The 18,403-nt window shown below is 43.3% G+C and overlaps 1 protein-coding gene across 1 annotated transcript in view; it reads right to left on the reverse strand.

The window, feature by feature from the left end:
• LOC122695420 (E3 ubiquitin-protein ligase RNF213-like) overlaps positions 1–18,403 on the reverse strand; it is a 112,868-nt gene that overhangs the window by 30,861 nt on the left and 63,604 nt on the right. Inside the window, exons 28-39 of the mRNA XM_043905278.1 lie at positions 17,139–17,275; positions 16,639–16,734; positions 14,180–14,298; positions 12,025–12,144; positions 11,376–11,518; positions 10,687–10,822; positions 10,279–10,417; positions 7,479–7,670; positions 6,591–6,736; positions 4,916–5,070; positions 2,492–2,698; positions 1,976–2,157 (exon numbers count right to left, since the gene is read on the reverse strand). Of these exons, the coding sequence (XP_043761213.1) occupies positions 1,976–2,157; positions 2,492–2,698; positions 4,916–5,070; positions 6,591–6,736; positions 7,479–7,670; positions 10,279–10,417; positions 10,687–10,822; positions 11,376–11,518; positions 12,025–12,144; positions 14,180–14,298; positions 16,639–16,734; positions 17,139–17,275 (1,772 nt within the window). The remainder of the gene's footprint in view (positions 1–1,975; positions 2,158–2,491; positions 2,699–4,915; positions 5,071–6,590; positions 6,737–7,478; positions 7,671–10,278; positions 10,418–10,686; positions 10,823–11,375; positions 11,519–12,024; positions 12,145–14,179; positions 14,299–16,638; positions 16,735–17,138; positions 17,276–18,403) is intronic.

Consider the following 18,403-nt stretch of genomic DNA (forward strand, 5'->3'; position numbering starts at 1 on the left):
GACTTAGCCACTGAAAGCCTCAGTAAAGCTTGAAGACTGAAGAAACACAGGGTGATTGCAGAGAAGAAAAGATTTAAGTGAGAAATATCAAAGTGAGAAATTAATGTCAAAGATACTTTAAAGATACTTTAAAAAAAAAATTTCCATGTATTTGGAAATTAAATGTCCACTTTTAAATGGTAGGTGTATGCAAGAAGCTATAACAAGGAATATTAGAAAAGATCTGTGACATAATAAAATTGAAAAGAGAATTTCTCAGAATTTGTTGTATGCAGCTGAAGCAACTGAATACAATGTGGAATCTTGAATAAGATATGAAAACAAATAATGGATACTAACATAAAATTCTGTGAAATTTCAACAAAATCTGTACTTAAGTTAATACTGTATCACAACTTAATTTCCTGCTTTTTTTTTTTTACAACATGGTCTTTCTTTATATTCTCAGAATGGGATTAGAAGTTTCAAGCTTCATTCAAAAAAATTTAACTCACTAAGATAATAAACTTTATAATCTTTAAGCAAGAATATTAGATGCCAAAATACATGGAAGTATATCAACATTATGGTGAATATAAATTAGTGGAATCAAAATGTCATACATTTTTTTTGCTAAGCAAAAATTCATGTCTCTAAAATACATATTTTAACTATACATACTATGTTTATATATACATATACATATCTCTGTATGTACAAAAGCTTTCTCACTAGCCTAGATAAAGGCTTCAGAAAGAACAATAAACAAGAAACAGAAATTGGAAAACACAAACTAAATGAAATGGGAGCACAGAATATGAAATAGAAAAAGTGAAACAAACTAGACAAAAAAAAAAAATCATCATACAGTCCAATTGTTTTTAAGCATGGATAGTCATTAGAAACACATCTGAACTCTGGAGAAAAAAAGCAAAATATGGGCATTTGTATTTTTCAAAAAATTCCAAGATAATTCTGATATGCCTCTGGATTTTAAAAACTATTACAGGTTTTTCTATTAAATGGTACTTTTACTGATATAGAACTATATTATTTTCTGTTGACCAATCATAACAATGGTATGAAGTGAATAAATAATAGTTATATAATCACAGTAGTAAAAGGTATTTACAGTTTTCATGTTTCAGTACCTTTAGACCATGAAGCTTTCACACCTTGCATATGTTCTAATGTCTCTTAGTTTACAGTCTATGGCAATTTGAATAGAACTTGTATCCTTCTGTTGTGTGAAAATTGTAAAAAAAACTTAATTATGTTGAATTGATTCATGGTGCTTTTCAGATCTACTGCATTTTTTTTTTACTTTTCTGTATATTCAATCTATTAATTTTTGAGAGTTTGATATAAAACTACAACTAAAAATCTTAAATAATCTACTTAAGAAATAATTGTAATATATGGTGGAACTACATGTAACTCTGTTGGGTATCTTCCAAGTCTCCTGTAAATGTGTTATCATACTTTCATAATTTAAAAAATAAAAAAGAAAGAGGAAAAAAAGGAGCAGGAGAGAAGGTAAGTGAATTAGGTAGAAGCCCTCTATGATGTTCTCCCTGACCTCTACCCACTTCCGTCTTTCTCCTCCTCCCCACAGACTCTCAGCTCAGACAACTCAAGGTCGATGCCTCTGCCCATGTCTGGTGACTCCCACCTCGCCCGTGAAGGCCAGCCCAGGCCTGGTCCTCTGGGAAGTCTACCCCGAGTGCACGCCCTTTCTCTGTCACCCTGCTGGGGGCCTCTGCAGCTGCTCCTTCGCCGTCGGGATCACAATAATTTCTGGTCACCTCCGTATCACCCCCATCACTCTGTGCACTCCCCGAAGGCTCAGCTCTCGCCTGTTTTTCTAGGATCATTGAGATGCCTGGCGTTTAAGTAGGGTTCCACAGATGTTAAAGAGTGATGAGGAAAGGCCCACTTCCAGCGGTAGGAACATCTGCCCTCTCTCTCTGATGTACCTGGGCCTCCTGGGTCTTACCTGACACCCCTGATGACCTCTCTGGTCTTCATCCCACAGGCCTGCATGTACCCTTCTGAGCAGAGGAGCTCCAGGGGCATGGAAAGATTCTTCACCGTCCGTAACCAAGCTTGGGGACTGGGCTTCAGGAGGTTTTCCGTCAGCATTTCAGCACAGGCCACTGCTGCCAACACATCCAGACTCTGGGGAGCAGAGAACAGGCCCGTGACTGAGCAGTCTGTCCCCTGGCCCTCATTGGGCTGGTCTAAACCTTAAGTCGGAGGTCCTGGGTGTTTTTCTTGTGTCCCAGGCTTGGAGCTTCCTCTTTCATTGTCTTGGGATCTAGGGGGCATGAGTTGGATGTATTCTAACTGAGAAGCCGCACTGACGTGTGTGCTGGTAAAGATGTCTCCCAGTTGGAACAAGGCCCATAAGCTTTCCCTTGTCGGGGAGGTGGTGGGAGCGCCCCTCCCTCCACACTCGCTTGAGGAGGCCAAGCCTGCTACAGGCATGAGAGATCCCTAAGAGGGGCCATACCATCTCACGTCCAGCCCAGTTCTGGTTCTGTGTGCCTTTCATAAGGCTTGGTAGAATTGGAGGGTGGATGGTCAAGATCCTGGAGAAGTTCTGTAGCCGGCTTCTGAAGTGGTGGTAGGCGAGGTGCACTGATGGTAAGGAGGCCTCTTCCTCTGGCCTTCCTGCATTCAGCTGATTGACGCAGGACTGCAGAGCCATTTGCAGAGCCTGGGAGGAAAAAAAGCTTTTATTATATTGTTTGCAAAGTATTTTTTAAAAAGCTACATTTTATATTTGGGTAAGTTCCGCACCGGGAGCTGGGCTCCTCCCAGATAGATTCTGAAGTTGGTTTTGGAGAGTGCGACGGAGTACCCGAGTCAAGAGTTCTTGACACAAGCCAGGCCTGCGTCCTGAGCGTGAGCGGGATAGCCCTGAGACTAACCACGGAGGGATAACCGCCAGACGACTTTGCCCGTCAGGTTGGGAGCTCAGAGCCGACCTTTAGGTTTCCTGTCGCGCCTCCCCGTTCGCAGGACCTTCACCACTGTGATCTGTTCTTTTAGATGCCAAATTAAGATCATCTTTATTTGCAGCCCTTAAACTTCCCCATCCCAACTGGTTTCATCGTTGTACACGTCAAAACTTGTCAAACGATATCCTTTAAATACAAGCAATTCATTGTATGTCAGTTATACTTTACAAAGCTGTTACCAAAAACAAAAACCCCCTTTTAATCCCAAATACAAGTTCAAAGGGTAAAATGATCAAACTAATTCAGTTCAACTCACGTTTACCTGACTAATCACTTACTGTGTACCAGACGCAGTGCTTAGCCTAGGACACTTGGCGTAGGTGGTGGTCACATTGATCACAAATACCACCAGTTCTTTTTATGATTGCTTTACATGTGTTTCTGATAGTATTGGCTTTGGAACAGTACAGGTCTGTGGTATTTATGGTTCTAACACTTCTTGTGAGTGATGTAAATAATATCTCAGAGCCTGGACTTCCTTATCTATAGAATGAAGCTAATACAACCTAATAATCGTAGGGGATATAAGAGTTCAACAAATGGCCACTCTTTATCATTTTTACATAATAAATTCAAAGAAAAAAAAATAAAAAAATAAAAAGCTACATTTTGCTCGAGGAAAATGAGAACCATACAAAAATGACAAAAAAGAAAATGAAAAACCATGCACACTACTAGTATCCCACATTTACTTTTTGGTGTTGTCCCTTCTAGACATTTCTAGATCCACACCTCTTCTCCCAGGGGTCCCCAAATTAGGGTCACAATGCATTCCTGATCTTTTCCCACTTTACTTTACAAGCATTGCTCTATCACAAGCACACCAGAAGAACATTGTTTTTAATGGCTGCACAATAACAATCAAATGACTGTACTTTAACTTGTCCAACCCTTACGTTTTGATAAGTAAATTGTTCCTAATTTTCCATTTTTTTTTTTTTAATTTTTTTATTAGTTGGAGGCTAATTACTTCACAACATTTCAGTGGGTTTTGTCATACATTGATATGAATCAGCCATAGATTTACACTTATTCCCCATCCCGATCCCCCCTCCCATCTCCCTCTCCACCCGATTCCTCTGGGTCTTCCCAGTGCACCAGGCTGGAGCACTGGAAATAGAACTGAAAAGAACATTCCTGTGAATAAAGTATTTGTCCACATCTCTGATAATGTTCTCAAGATCAAATCACCAGTTCAGATTTTATTCAGAAGTTCTCCATTCACCCCGACGGTTTACAGAACCACCACACTGTTCACACCACCTTTGGCAGTGGAGGAAATTCTGGCCATTTTTTAAAAACCAGTTTTGCCACATGGACAAAAATGTCGGTAGCTGAAAGTTGTTCATGCCTTGTTGATTTACTAGTGAGGCTAATTTTCCTCTGTTTTCTGGACATCTGTATAATTATTCTCTTAATAGTCAACTTATAACTTTTATTCGTTTTTAAAAATTAGGGGATTTTCTTATTGATTCCTAAGAACACTTTATTAATCCTTAATCATGCTGGTTGTATGTTCTCAAATCTGCCAGTTTCTGTTTTTATGTACCAAAGTTTGAAACCTTCAATATTTCCACTGAAATTTCAGTTGCTCTTATCATTAACTTGCTGTGGTCAGTTAAATATTTACCTAGTTTTCTTCAAGAAAAACTAAACATTTAAAAAGAAAGCATCACAGGAAATTGGAGGTCTTCTTCCTGTTACTAAAATCTCCATGTTTTAGGGGTGCTGAGAGGCGGAGTAAGTGGCCAGCCTCGGGGGTTCTAAAGGTGTCAGTGGCATTTTCTCACAGCACTCTCCTCTTGGGACACATTCTGTTCCACAAACATTGCAGCTCCGGCAGTGGAGGAAGTTCCATGTTGGTATTTTGTCCACTTACGCCAGCCTTGCCCTGACCCCGAGTCAGTACTTACGTTTAACTGTTCCCAAGTGGACACTCTCATGGTCAAGAGAAGGAAATCTTTCAGGTAACACTGAAGAAGCTCCTGCCGCTGGTCTACTGTGAGCTGAGCAAGAAAACTGCCCAGTGGGGTCTTCTGAAAGAGTTCTAGTAACTTCTCTGCCAGTCCTGCGGGGCAGGGCAGGGGGAGGTGGGGCAGAGAGGGAGACAGAGATCCACTGGGGTGAAGATGTTGACCATGACTCCCCTTACTCACCAAATGCCTTTTTATTTTCAATTCTGGACACTTCAGATATTATCCCAGTGAAATAACAGAAACAAAGTCAGAAGGAATGCTCTACTCTGGCCATAAAAGCCTGCGTGTGTGCTAAGAAGTCGCATCAGTCATGTCTAACCTTTGCGTCCCTATGGACTGTAGCCTGCAAGGCTCCTCTGTCCGTGGGATTCTCCAGGCAAGAATACTGGAGTAGGTTGCCATGCCCTCCTCCAGGGGATCTTTCCAACCCAGGGATGGAACCAATTTCTCTTATGTCTCCTACGTTGACAGGTGGGATCTTTACCACTAGCGCCACCTGGGAAGCTCCCATAAAAGCCTAGCTAGCCCTAAAGAGAATACAATCTGAGATAGACCAATGTTTCCACAAGACATAAAGTGCTTAGGGAACCCAGAACCAACATGAACCAGGAACAAGTGGGCTGCCTGCCGGGAGTTGGGTCAAATGCTGCTCAAACCAAAAAGACCTGCCTTCTAGCAGATCGGGTACTGGCCCCCAAGTCATGTGCTACCATAGAAAAGTAGGGTCAGTTTTTGATAGGGTATGAAAAGAGAAATACACTCTCCTCAAGAGAGAGATTGTTTTGAGTTTGTTCAGAAAGAGTGGCAGAAAGCTTATCTAGAAATCTAAGTTCATCTTCAAGTTATTTTGACATGTATTTTTAGAAAGATGGTAACGATAACCCTATATGCAAAACAGAAAAAGAGACACAGAAATACAGAACAGACTTTTGAACTCTGTGGGAGAATGTGAGGGTGGGATATTTCAAAAGAACAGCATGTATACTATCTATGGTGAAACAGATCACCAGCCCAGGAGGGATGCATGAGACAAGTGCTCGGGCCTGGTGCACTGGGAAGACCCAGAGGAATCGGGTGGAGAGGGAGGTGGGAGGGGGGATCGGGATGGGGAATACGTGTAAATCTATGGCTGATTCATATCAATGTATGACAAAAAATAAAAAAAATAAAAAAAAAAAAAAAAAAAGACATCTGGCCTTTATTTAAAGATTGATCTGTAGTTGATGTAGCATGTTACTTTCAATGATCTGATGTCTGCCTATCTTATGAAATGATCACCAAAATTAAAAAAAAAAAAAAGCTATACATAAACTTTGAAAAGACTACTTCATGTATGAAAGATGACAGTCCCAAAAGTGGTGTCTGACCATTGGGGTTTTCCTGGAATGCCTGTGGCCAGATGACTTGGCATATGACAACAGAGCAAGGGAGGACAATGACGGCTCAGTGTGGGCAAAGGTACTACTCGGGTCACTGGCACTTGCTGAGAGGGGCTCAGAGACATCCTACTGTCCTAGTTTTCCAGGGGATTCAAATGGAGGTGATGACCTATGACAGGGTATCAGGGTCTCCTCCTGTAGAACACATCCCCTCCCACCATTGCTGGGCTCACCCGCATCTCCTGTGATGTACTGAGTGTGGACCCACAACTCCTCCAGATAGTCCTTGATTCTCCAGCTAAATGGGACACTATTGGATGCCTTCTCTGAGAGGTTCATGTAGTTCTGCACCACGATGTAGGACATCTCTCCTTTAGACCTGCAACAGGCCAAACAAGGACCAAGAATTAAGTGGTTAGTGAGATGGCACTCAAGATGCAAGATGAGATCTATTTCTGATGCCAATTCCTCTCCATCTTCAAGTACTGGGAGGTTAGTGGGCTGCAAAGACAGTCCCCTGGTCTACTGAATAGCTCATTTTTATACTAGAAAAGAACTGAAGGATGATCTTATATCATCACTGGGTTTCACAGACAAAACAAAAACAAACCACGGTTGCAAAACTGCTTGAAGACTTGGGCAGAACCAGTCTGGTGATGTCTGAACCCACTCTTGCCCTATACCTGTGCAGAGAATCGGAGCCACCTGAAAGCCAAGCAAGGTTTTGGCAGGCCAGCTGAGCTTGAGTTACATAAGATCGGGCCTAGGGACAGGCTCTGCGGTTCCTGCCATTGGCTGGAGGAACAGGAAAATCAACATAAATGCTCCCTAACATGCAGCTTCCCCAGTGCAGATGAGGTGGAAGTAGGCCATTTTAACTGCAAAGGGTGCTCTGAGCACAAGGAAGTGAAGAAAGTCAAGAACGAAGCAAGAATTTTTCAGAATTGTGTCAACACTTTGTTACTGTATTGTCATGCCCTTGAGGCTACAAAAAGGGCCAACTTCAATGTGATTCTAAAGTCCATACTAATATTTCTTCAAACATCTGGGAGGGCCTATGAAGTTTGCTGCTATGTTATGGGTTTATATCCCTTCCCAAGAAAAGAAAGTCTTCTATTCACCTTGTATCAATCGTCATAAGAGGAATGTTCAGAAGTTTAACATCACTAAAAATAAACATCCAAAGGTCTCTCGCCCAGGACGGAGAGTGTGGGTTGACCAGTAGCTCAAGATTGCCATCCCTGTCGACACAGGAGATCATGCTCGCCAGGAGGGGAGTCACAGCGCCCTGGACCCGCTTCCAGAGGGTCTGCCTGTGTAGGGGAGAGATAGGTCCGCTCGGGTTAGAAGGACCACAGACCATACTGGGAGGCCCACATCCTTTTCACATTTTGTGCCTTCATGGCAGTAACAAAACATCTGCTCTACTATTCCCACATTACAGCTGTGTTTTTCATGTTTTTACATCATTTTTAAGGACTAGAAGAGATTAAATCAAACAAAGATTAGAGGCAGGTCAGGAAGCAACAGTTAGAACTGGACATGGAAAAACAGACTGGTTCCAAATAGGTAAAGGAGTACGTCAAGGCTGTATATTGTCACCCTGCATATTTAACTTATATGCAGAGTACATCATGAGAAATGCTGGGATGGAGGAAGCATGAGCTGGAATCAAGATAGCCGAGAGAAATATCAATAACCTCAGATATGCAGATGACATCACCCTTATGGCAGAAAGTGAAGAAATAAAGAGCCTCTTGATGAAAGTGAAAGAAGAGAGTGAAAAAGTTGGCTTAAAGCTCAACACTCAGAAAACTAAGATCATGGTATCCAGTCCCATCACGTCATGGAAATGAAACAGTAGAAATAATGGCTGACTTTATTTTTCTGGGCTCTAAAATCACTGCAGATGGTGACTGCAGCCATGAAGTTAAAAGATGCTTACTCCTTGGAAGGAAAGTTATGACCAACCTAGACAGCATATTTAAAAGCAGAGACATTACTTTGCCAACAAAGGTCCATTAGTCAAGGCTATGTATGGTTTTTCCAGTAGTCATGTATGGATGTGAGAGTTGGACTATAAAGAAAGCTGAGGGCCAAAGAATTGATGCTTTTGAACTGTGGTGTTAGAGAAGACTCTTGAGAGTCCCTTGGACTGCAAGGAGATCCAACCAGTCCATCCTAAAGGAGATCAGTCCTGGGTGCTCATTGGAAGGACTGATGCTGAAGCTGAAACTCCAATACTTTGGCCACCTCATGCAAAGAGTTGACTCATTTGAAAAGACCCTGATGCTGGGAAAGATTGAGGGCAGGGGGAGAAGGGGACGACAGAGGATGAGATGGCTGGATGGCATCACCGACACAATGGACATGGGTTTGGGTGGACTCCGGGAGTTGGTGATGGATAGGGAGGCCTGACATGCTGCGGTTCATGGGGTTGCAAAGAGTCGGACACAACTGAGCAACTGAACTGAACTGAAGATTAGAGGCAGAACTTGAAAGGTCCTTAATTTTACCTCTAATAAACTGGAATTGGTTCATTGAAAAGGCCCAGTAGTATTGTTTTATTTTGTTATATATCTGTTTTCCAGAACAAATCACCTATGCTCTATAAATAAATCAAAGAATGACCAAATTCACTTGAAAAGTATGATATTTGAAGAAAAAAAATCAGTTGTGAATAGAATATAATAAAGAAACCAAAGTAAATTCATTTCACGTTACATTAAAAAAGAAAGCATGTCTTTATCTAAGTTACTTCCGTTGAGTATGACTTTTTGTGACCCTATAGACTGTAGCCTGCCAGGCTCCTCTGTCCATGCGATTCTCCAGGCAAGAATACTGGAGTGGATTGCCACGCCCTCCTCCAGGGGATCTTTCCGACCCATGGATCGAACCTGCATCTCTTATGTCTCCTGCATTGGCAGGCACATTCTTCACCACTAGTGGCACCTGGGAACCCCTGTGAACACCAGCATATGTAGTTCAGTAAGTGAAGGGGTGGTGTCAAGGACATAGAAAATATAGATTTTTAAGAAGCATTTATCTAAAATCCATACAGAGGAACCAAGAGAAACAAAAATAATTCCAGGTCCAAATCTGATCCTTCAGAAGGTACAACTGGGAAAGAAATGAAAAATTATTAGAGAAAAACACAGAAGCAGAAAAGCCCTACAGTTACAAAACCAGCCATCAGGAAGCTCACATGGTCCATTCAACCTAGATGTTCCCACATGTCCTTCTTGAAAACAGTGCGGAGATACATCCCCGCCGAATCCAAGCCTCTGGATGAGTTAAGTGTTCTCCTGGAGTCAAAGAAACTGAGGGCCAGACTGATGAAGTCTCAGGTCTTAGACGACCTTGCAGATGGGGTGGGCGGCATCCTCCACTGCCCACCGTGGGATGCAGAGCAACACCCTCTCCCTCAACCACACAGGTTGTCATGGGCTAGTCTTGAGAACAGCATCAAGGTTTGTAGAAAAAGCACCAGGGACAATAAGTGAATACTTTGCGTCTTATTTTCGTGGTTATCAAATAACTTCATGCAGGAGGTCTAGGAAAGCAGCTTTCTTCCCTCCCGTACATATTTATCACCTCTTTAATTTACCAACCTAAAACGGCACCCATGTCTATGGTGATGAACATGGTGATAAAAGTTTACATCTGACAAGAACAGATGTTCTGGGTTTTGTTTGTTTTGGTTTTCACTATGAAAAAATTTAAAACACACAAAAGTACAGAAAAGAGTCAAGCAAACCCCATACAACTGCCACCCAGACTATCCTGTGCTCTCCGGGCAAAAAAAGTCGATGGCTCTGAATTTCTCAGAGGTTTGGAAGGAAGCGGCGGCCCCTCAGCTCGGAGAGCCGTGCGCCCTGCCCCCAGTCCCCCATCGCCCCGGGTTTCCTTTCCTGGTGGTACCTGAACGTGCCAGCCTCCTGTAGAGCGTCCTGATTGGAGGCCTCCCTCACCACCCAGTCCTTCACATTGCAGATAGAGTTCTCTTCCTGCTTCATTAAAAGGACGTAGAGGCGCATCTTAGCGACCAGCAAGAAAGTGGCTGTGGAAAAGCAGAGCAGACGTGCATTCAGCACATCCCTGGGCACCGAGCGGTGGGCTCGGCATCCCTGACACATCCCAGCAGGAAGGGAAGCCCGTCTCCTTGGGCCAGGCCAAGTCTACAGAAATCCCAGAGGTGCGTGTAGGTTGCCAGAGAGCCAGCTGCTTCTGGGAGCCATGGAGACCTACAGCGGGGGGATGATTCATGGACCGAAGGAGAAGCCCAGGCTGGGGTGTGGACAAGAGGGGCTCCCACACCTCTGTACTCACCATCTTCCTCTAGGAGGCTGAGGAGGATGGAGACCCTCCGAACACTGCGCTGACAGTCCTCATTCTGGTCTCTGAGCATGCCCACGGCACCCTGAAAACAGCTTTTCAGCAGCCTGGTGGTGTCCAGGATCTGCGTCTGTCGACAGACAATCAAGCCTTCCATTTCTGCCACTTACACGTCAAGAAAAGCCAGGTGATGCCAGGGACATAAGGTCCAGGCACTGCATGCAGGGGGCACAGTTTTCCTCCTGCCCAAGTTCCTACCACATGTCCTTGTCAAGTTCCCCTTAGAACCACTGTGAGGGAATTCCCTGGCAGTCCAGTGGTAAAGACATTGCACTTTCACTACCATGGGCCTGGGTTCAATCCCTGGTCAGGGAACTATTAACAAGACCCTGCAAGCCACGTCGTGTGGCCAAAAGAAAAAAAAAATCTACTACAAGACAATCCTATGTGCCTGGGGACCTTGTCAGGGGTCAAGCAACAGAGCAAAACTGACTAGGGGACACCAGGAAAAGCCAAGGTCAGATCTGCTCCTGGTGATCTCACCTGCACTCACAGAGGCAGGGAGAGGAGGGCTGGGCTGAGCCCTGCCAGCTGACTCCACTCCTCGGACCCCTGGGTGTAAGTCTAAGGAAGGGGAGCCCACAGCCCAAGGGCTTAGAGGGCCAGAAAGAGTGAGAACTTACATCATGTTCTGGTCCGAAGCCTGGGCTATCATTTGTCTCAGGACTTTCTGTCTCCATTTTTACCTCTACCACTTGCTGCGACGTGACCGCCTCAGTTTCCATCAGCTCCTCACCATCTTCTTGGGCTCGGCGGCCCACCTCCACTGCAAAGAAGTAAAACAATGGAGCTACTGTTCAGAGGCAGAAGTGGTGGTGGGGAGCGCTGGCAACATCGTGTGCGTTGTGTGCTGGGGATCTGTCCGGGTTTCCCTGGCACCAGCCCCAGGAAGGGGCCCCAAAGGAGAGACTGTCAGTCACATAGATCAGCCTCCATTTGCCCACTTGACGTGGTCCACCAGTGGCAACCCAAGCTTCCATCCTGGGTTCAGATGGCTGATCCGGAAGCCAGGGTAAACAGAATCTGACATGTTCCACAGGCACCTGCAAAGACCTTGTGGAAATACTGCCTTCTCCTGGCCTTGGAAGTAGGAGACAGTGCCCTGGATTCATCAATACTCAGTTCAGCAAATGTGTCCCAAGCTCTTGCCAAGGGGCAGGTGTTGGACTTGGGGGACAGTAGCCTGAGGACCTGTCCTCGCGGCAGAGTGCACTCCTCCTGGCTTCCGCTCCCACCATCCTACCTCCCCAAGGACCTTTTCTCCAGACTCACCCTTAGGGGGATCTTCTGGTTTAAACAGCTGGCTGATGGCCACATCCTGCAGTTTAGTTACGTCTGAAACCATGACTGTGGATCTCCGGAGGTCGTCGATGTGCACAGAATGCCACAGCCCTGGGAAAACAAGCCCCAGAATCTTCCCTGTGTCCGCTGGTTTCTTCCTGACAGTTGTAAGCAGGGATACACCACTGTCCTGACAGTTTAACATACTCTTGAATGAATGATTTGTATCCTAAAGTCTAATCCCTTGAATATATATGGGAAACATATAGATGTCACACTATAGATGTTAACAACCTTAGCATGAAAATCAGTTTTAAGAACTGACATGACTAACAAAAAAAGTATTTAAAGAAGGCTTATTATTCTTCTATAGCTGTATTATTAAACTTTCTGTATCGTAATCAGTAGAGGGGTGTGAGACACCAGCAAGGTTTGCCTCTTATTAACTACTAAATTATTAAACTAAATTATTATTTGCCCGTTTCTAGAATACCAATTTTCTCATACAGCAGATTCCTTGGAGATTCTTTAGGATCAGGTCCCAACAAAACAAATATTACAATAAATCAAATCACACAAGTTTTTTGGTTTCACAGTGTCTATAAAAATTGTTTATACTACACTGTATTTTATTAAGTGTGTAATAGCATTATGTCAAAACACGACATACATGCCTTAATTAAAAAATACTTGGGACATTCCTGGTGGTCCAACTGTAAACAATCCACCTGCCAAAGCAGGAGACACAGGTTCAGTCCCTGGTCTGGGAAGATTACACATGCCTCAGGGCAACTACGCCTGTGCATCACCACTACTGAGCCAGATCAGTGCTCTGCAATAAGAGAAGCCACCGCAGTGAGTCTGAGCACCACAACTAGAGAAAGCCCAAGCATAGCAATGAAGACCCAGTGCAGCCAAAAGTACACAAATAAAAATACTATACTGCACACACACAAAATAAAACAACCCAAAATACTATATTGCTGAAAAATGCTAACCATCGTCCTAGCTTTCATCTAGTCGTAGTAGCAACACAAAAGGTCACTCTGATCACAGGTCACCACAGCACATATAATAATGAAAATGCTTGAAATAGTTTGAGAATTATCTCAAATACTTGAGACAATTCAGAGACATGACGTGAGCAAAGGCCTTCAGAAAAACGGCACTGAGAGACTTGGCACAAGCCTTCAATTTGTAAGAAATGCAGTATCTGTGGAGTGCAATAAAGCAAAGTGCAATTAAACAAGGTGTGCCTATGTAGTAAATATTTGGTGAGTCTTCCTCAGAAAAAAAAGAGAGAGATTTAAGATAGCATTTTCTGACCCCAGGAGCAGGCATTAAGTATCCACACATTCATAACAATGCCAGTGGGAAATATCTTTCTGCATTATCCATATAGTAAAAGGGGAGGAACCAGAGATTAATCAAGCATTTATCAACAAATACTGAAATGAAGTACTGTAGGTTGCAGCAGCCAGTCTGAAGATGAAGTGTTTTTGTTTTTCGCATCAATCAGCTTTAAGAAATCTAATTGCATTTGAAACAAACACAGTTGAGATTATGTGTGTGTGCTCAGTCACTCAGTTGTGTCTAACTCTTTGTGACCCCACTGACTGTAGCCTACCAGGCTCCTCTGTCCATGGAAATTTTCCAAGGACAGAAATTTTCTGGAAATTTTCCAGGCAAGGAAATGGAGTGGGTTGCCATTTCTTCCTCCAGGCCATCTTCCGAACCCAGAGATGCAACCTGCATCTCCTGTGTCTCCTGCATTGGCAGGCAGATTCTTTGCCACTGAGCCACCTGGGAGGACCACTGAGATTAACACTAATCTTCTAATATCAGACTTTGTACATCATAGAACCAAACAGTGGCTTGGGGAAAGAATCCACCAACAATGCAGGAGACTGTCTGCAATGCAGCAGATGTAGGTTTGATCCCGGGGTTGGGAAGATGCCCTGGAGATGGAAATGGCAACCCACTCCTGGAAAATCCCAGGGACAGAGGAGCCTGGCAGGCTATAGTCCATGGGGTCGTAAGAGTTGGACATGACTTAGTGACAAAACCACCACCACCACCGCAGGACCAAATTAGAAATAACTTAAATATTATTATACAAACATATTCACAAATATTTCGGTCCTACCTCCATGGAATCCTACATAGGACGTTCCACTTCCCATCCGGGACAGTTTTGTGATAAAATAGACCAAGATATAGTTCTCATTTCCTTGTATCTTGTTGATTTCATTTATAGCAGAATACCTATTTTAAAAACAAAAAAAGCAAAGACAAAACAAAACAAAAAAACTAAGAAAAAACAAAATGAACACTGCAAAATGATTAAAGGGTGTCCTCAAAGAGGTCAAGTTTCATCTCACTTTTTTTTTTTAACTGTACATAAATTTCACACCTTCATGCTTGTTATCCTCTTTTACAAGAGAACAGGGGCAAGACTTCTCTAAATAGTCTCATTTCTTTCCCCTATTCCTGTGTTCCTCTCCTTTGAAATGGCATTTTTTAATTGGTCAGGAACCCTCTCTTATAATGCTTAATAAGCTTGGCCAGACGCTACTAAGGGTAAGGGTAGTGCTCTTGTCCATTTCAAGAAACAGAGTTCTGTGAACAGATAACCAAAGGACAAAGATAATCATGATACGAAATATGGCTTCCAATGCTTTGGAAGGTCCAAAAATTACTTTTACTTTAACATCAAGTAATAAGGGGATGCAGTTAATTCTAAAAGCATCAAATTTCCACTACAAACAATTTAAAGCTGTCAAATAAATACAACTGAAAGCATTTAAATACCATTAAGGCCTCTGAACTTGCAGTAAATTCATATCACGTAATTTAAAATGAACAATGACCAAATCACGTCAGCTAAAATATGTTTCAAGGATACTCTCTTATATCCTGCTAATATTCTGTTATTTATACTTCTTGCATTTGGCTATTTTTTCGTTGTTAAGAGCCTTTTCGGGACTGCAAGGAGATCCAACCAGTCTATCCTAAAGGAGATCAGTCCTGGGTGTTCATTGGAAGGACTGATGCTGAAACTCCAGTACTTTGGCCACCTCATGTGAAGAGTTGACTCATTGGAAAAGACCCTGATGCTGGGAGGGATTGGGGGCAGGAGGACAAGGGGACGATAGAGGATGAGATGGTTGGATGGCATCACCAACTCGATCGACACGGGTTTGAGTAAACTCTGGGAGTTGGTGATGGGCAGGGAGGCCTGGCGTGCTGCAATTCATGGGGTCGCAAAGAGTCGGACATGACTGAGTGAGTGAACTGAACTGAACTGAAGAGCCTTTTCTCTCTTTGCTTCTCTAGTCCATATTTAGGGGAATGAAAATGGAGAATAATTTTTATTTCTATGTTTATTCTGATACTATACAATTTTAAAGAAAAAATTCTTTAGGAGCTCCTGAATAAATTTGGGGTATCCTATGGACATGGAACAACAAACTGGTTCCAAATAGGAAAAGGAGTATGTCAAGGTTATATATTATCACCCTGCTTATTTAACTTATATGCAGAGTACATCATGAGAAACGCTGGGCTGGAGGAAGCACAAACTGGAATCAAGATTGCCAGGAGAAATATCAATAACCTCAGATATGCAGATGACACCACCCTTATGGCAGAAGGTTAAGAGGAACTAAAAATCTCTTGATGAAAGTGAAAGAGGAGAGTGAAAAAGTTGGCTTAAAGTTCAACATTCAGAAAACTAAGATCATGGCATCCAGTCCCATCACTTCATGGAAATGATGGGGAAACAGTGGAAACAATGGCTGACTTTATTTTTCTGGGCTCCAAAATCACTGCAGATGGTGATTGCAGCCATGAAATTAAAAGATGTTTACTCCTTGGAAGGAAAGTTATGACCAACCTAAACAGCACATGACATCTGGTCCCATCAATTCATGGCAAATAGATGGGGAAACAGTGGAAACAGTGTCAGAATTTATTTTGGGGGGGGGGCTCCAAAATCACTGCAGCTGGTGATTGCTGCCATGAACTTAAAAGATGCTTACTCCTTGGGAGGAAAATTATGACCAACCTAGACAGCATATTAAAAAGCAGAGACATTACTTTGCCAACAAAGGTTCATCTAGTCAAGGCTATGGTTTTTCCAGTGGTCATGTATGGATGTGAGAGTTGGACTGTGAAGAAAGCTGAGCACCGAAGAATTGATGCTTTTGAACTGTGGTGTTGGAGAAGACTCTTGAGAGTCCCTTGGACTACAAGGAGATCCAACCAGTCCATCCTAAGGCAGATCAGTCCTGGGTGCTCTTTGGAAGGACTGATGTTGAAGGTGAAACTCCAATACTTTGGCCACCTCATGCGAAGAGTTGACTCATTGGAAAAGACGCTGATGCTGGGAGGGATTGGGGGCAGGGGGAGAAGGGGACAACAGAGGATGAGATGGCTGGATGGCATCACCAACTCAATGGACATGAGTTTGAGCAAACTCCGGGAGTTTGTGATGGACAGGGAGGCCTGGCGAGCTGCGATTCATGGGGTCGCAAAGAGTCTGACACGACTGAGCGACTGAACTAACTAACTATGTAGTTTCTGAGAAAAAGAAAAAAGACATACTTTGCTGAGGCGATGAGCTGAGCACTGTGACTTCCATCTTCAAAATCTGTTTGAATAACCAGAATTTTACACCTGGCTGTGTGAGCTAAGCAGTTTCTGAAAGAAAAAGGAAATTATCCAAGTGAGTTTTCTGTCCTAAAAGTTGGTGATAATATTCTCCAGAGTGATGGGAACCATAAGGGCTATATAGGAAAACTATTCAAGTGGGATTTTCCTCTGTAAGGTGAGTAGACATTCCAGAGGAGAGAGAAAAAAGCCCCAATAGATGCCTCCTAATGAGACATAACAATGCTGGAGTCAGAAAGGATGTTTTCAGAGAGGACAACAGAGATCAGGACACTTGGAAAAGCAAAACGCATCCTTTCAGAGTCACTTGTTCTCAAGGTTCACTAACCAAAGCTGGTTAGAAAACACCAGTGGTTAATAGTCACACATATGAAATACAAAGTGGTTGATCCTAAGGAGGGAGGAGAGAGGGAGGGGAGGGCAGGGATCCTCACCGAACTTCCTTGAGGAAAGAGTACTCGGTGTCAAACTGTTGCAGTGACAAGACGCTGAGTTTCACAGTCCAGTCCTTTACTTCTGATTCTAAAAGTTCACAGTCATGACTGGTTAGCAGCCTGGAGAATGTAGTGATCTACAAAGGCATAAAATTAAAATCATTCAGTGGAATGCAAGAAAGCGTTGTCTCCTAGACTTAGATCCTAGAAACATGAGGATGCTCAGCAAATAGCTTCTATGGGCTCATCATTGTGCAGTTGGTACACAGACCCAACTGGGAATCCAAACCCAGAGGAGTTTTCTAACATGAGGTGGTGCTGAGGCAAACAGAACCTACAGGATCAAAGGTATTGGAGAGAAGACTCATCCGCCCCTAAGATGCCTTTGAATCTTCTTCCTAGATTCCAACATCTTTTCTTGCTTTGAACCCTGCTTGTGAGGATACCTTAGCACTCAGAACAAATACCACTTGTCCTTTGCAATCTTACTTCAAACTTTCCGTGGAGCCGGCCGTCTTGGCCACAGCTGTTAACCAAATCTCCCCTGCTACTGGATCACACCACACAGTGCAACCAGTACACTCTTTAAGGACACGCTGCTAGGCCCTGAATCATTATCTCCAGGCTGGCCTTATCACTGAGCTTCCTATTCCTATCTCCAATTGATGACAGACTACCTAGATGTTACAGGAACATCAAAGCCCATCCCAAATGGAATTCATCATTGCCTCCACCAGACTTGTTGCTCATAACTGGTTTGTCATTGGCAGGAAAGCTATGACAAACCTAGACAGTGTATTAAAAAGCAAAGACATCACTTTGCCAACAAAGGTCTGTATAGTTAAAACTATGGTCTTTCCAGTAGTCACGTATGGTTGTGAGAGCGGGACCATAAAGAAGGCAGAGTGCTTTAGAATTGATGTTTTCAAACTGTGGTGCCTAGAGAAGACTCTGAGAGTCCCTTGGACAGCAAGGAGATCAAATCAGTCAATTTTAAAGGAAATCAACCCTGAATACTAATTGGAAGGACTGATGCTGAAGCTGAAGCACCAATACGTTGGCCATCTGATGCGAACAGCCGATTCACTGGAAAAGACCCTGATGCTGAGAAAGATTGAAGGCAGAAGCAGAAGGGGACAGCAGAGGATGAGATGGTTGGATGGCATCACCGATGCAATGGACACAAAGTTGGGCAAACTCCAGGAGATGGTGAGAGACAGGGAAGCCTGGCATGCTTTAGTCCATGGGGTCACAAAGGCAGACAC

Source organism: Cervus elaphus, chromosome 5, assembly GCF_910594005.1.
Source record: "Cervus elaphus chromosome 5, mCerEla1.1, whole genome shotgun sequence".
In the NCBI taxonomy this organism is placed as follows: domain Eukaryota; kingdom Metazoa; phylum Chordata; class Mammalia; order Artiodactyla; family Cervidae; genus Cervus; species Cervus elaphus.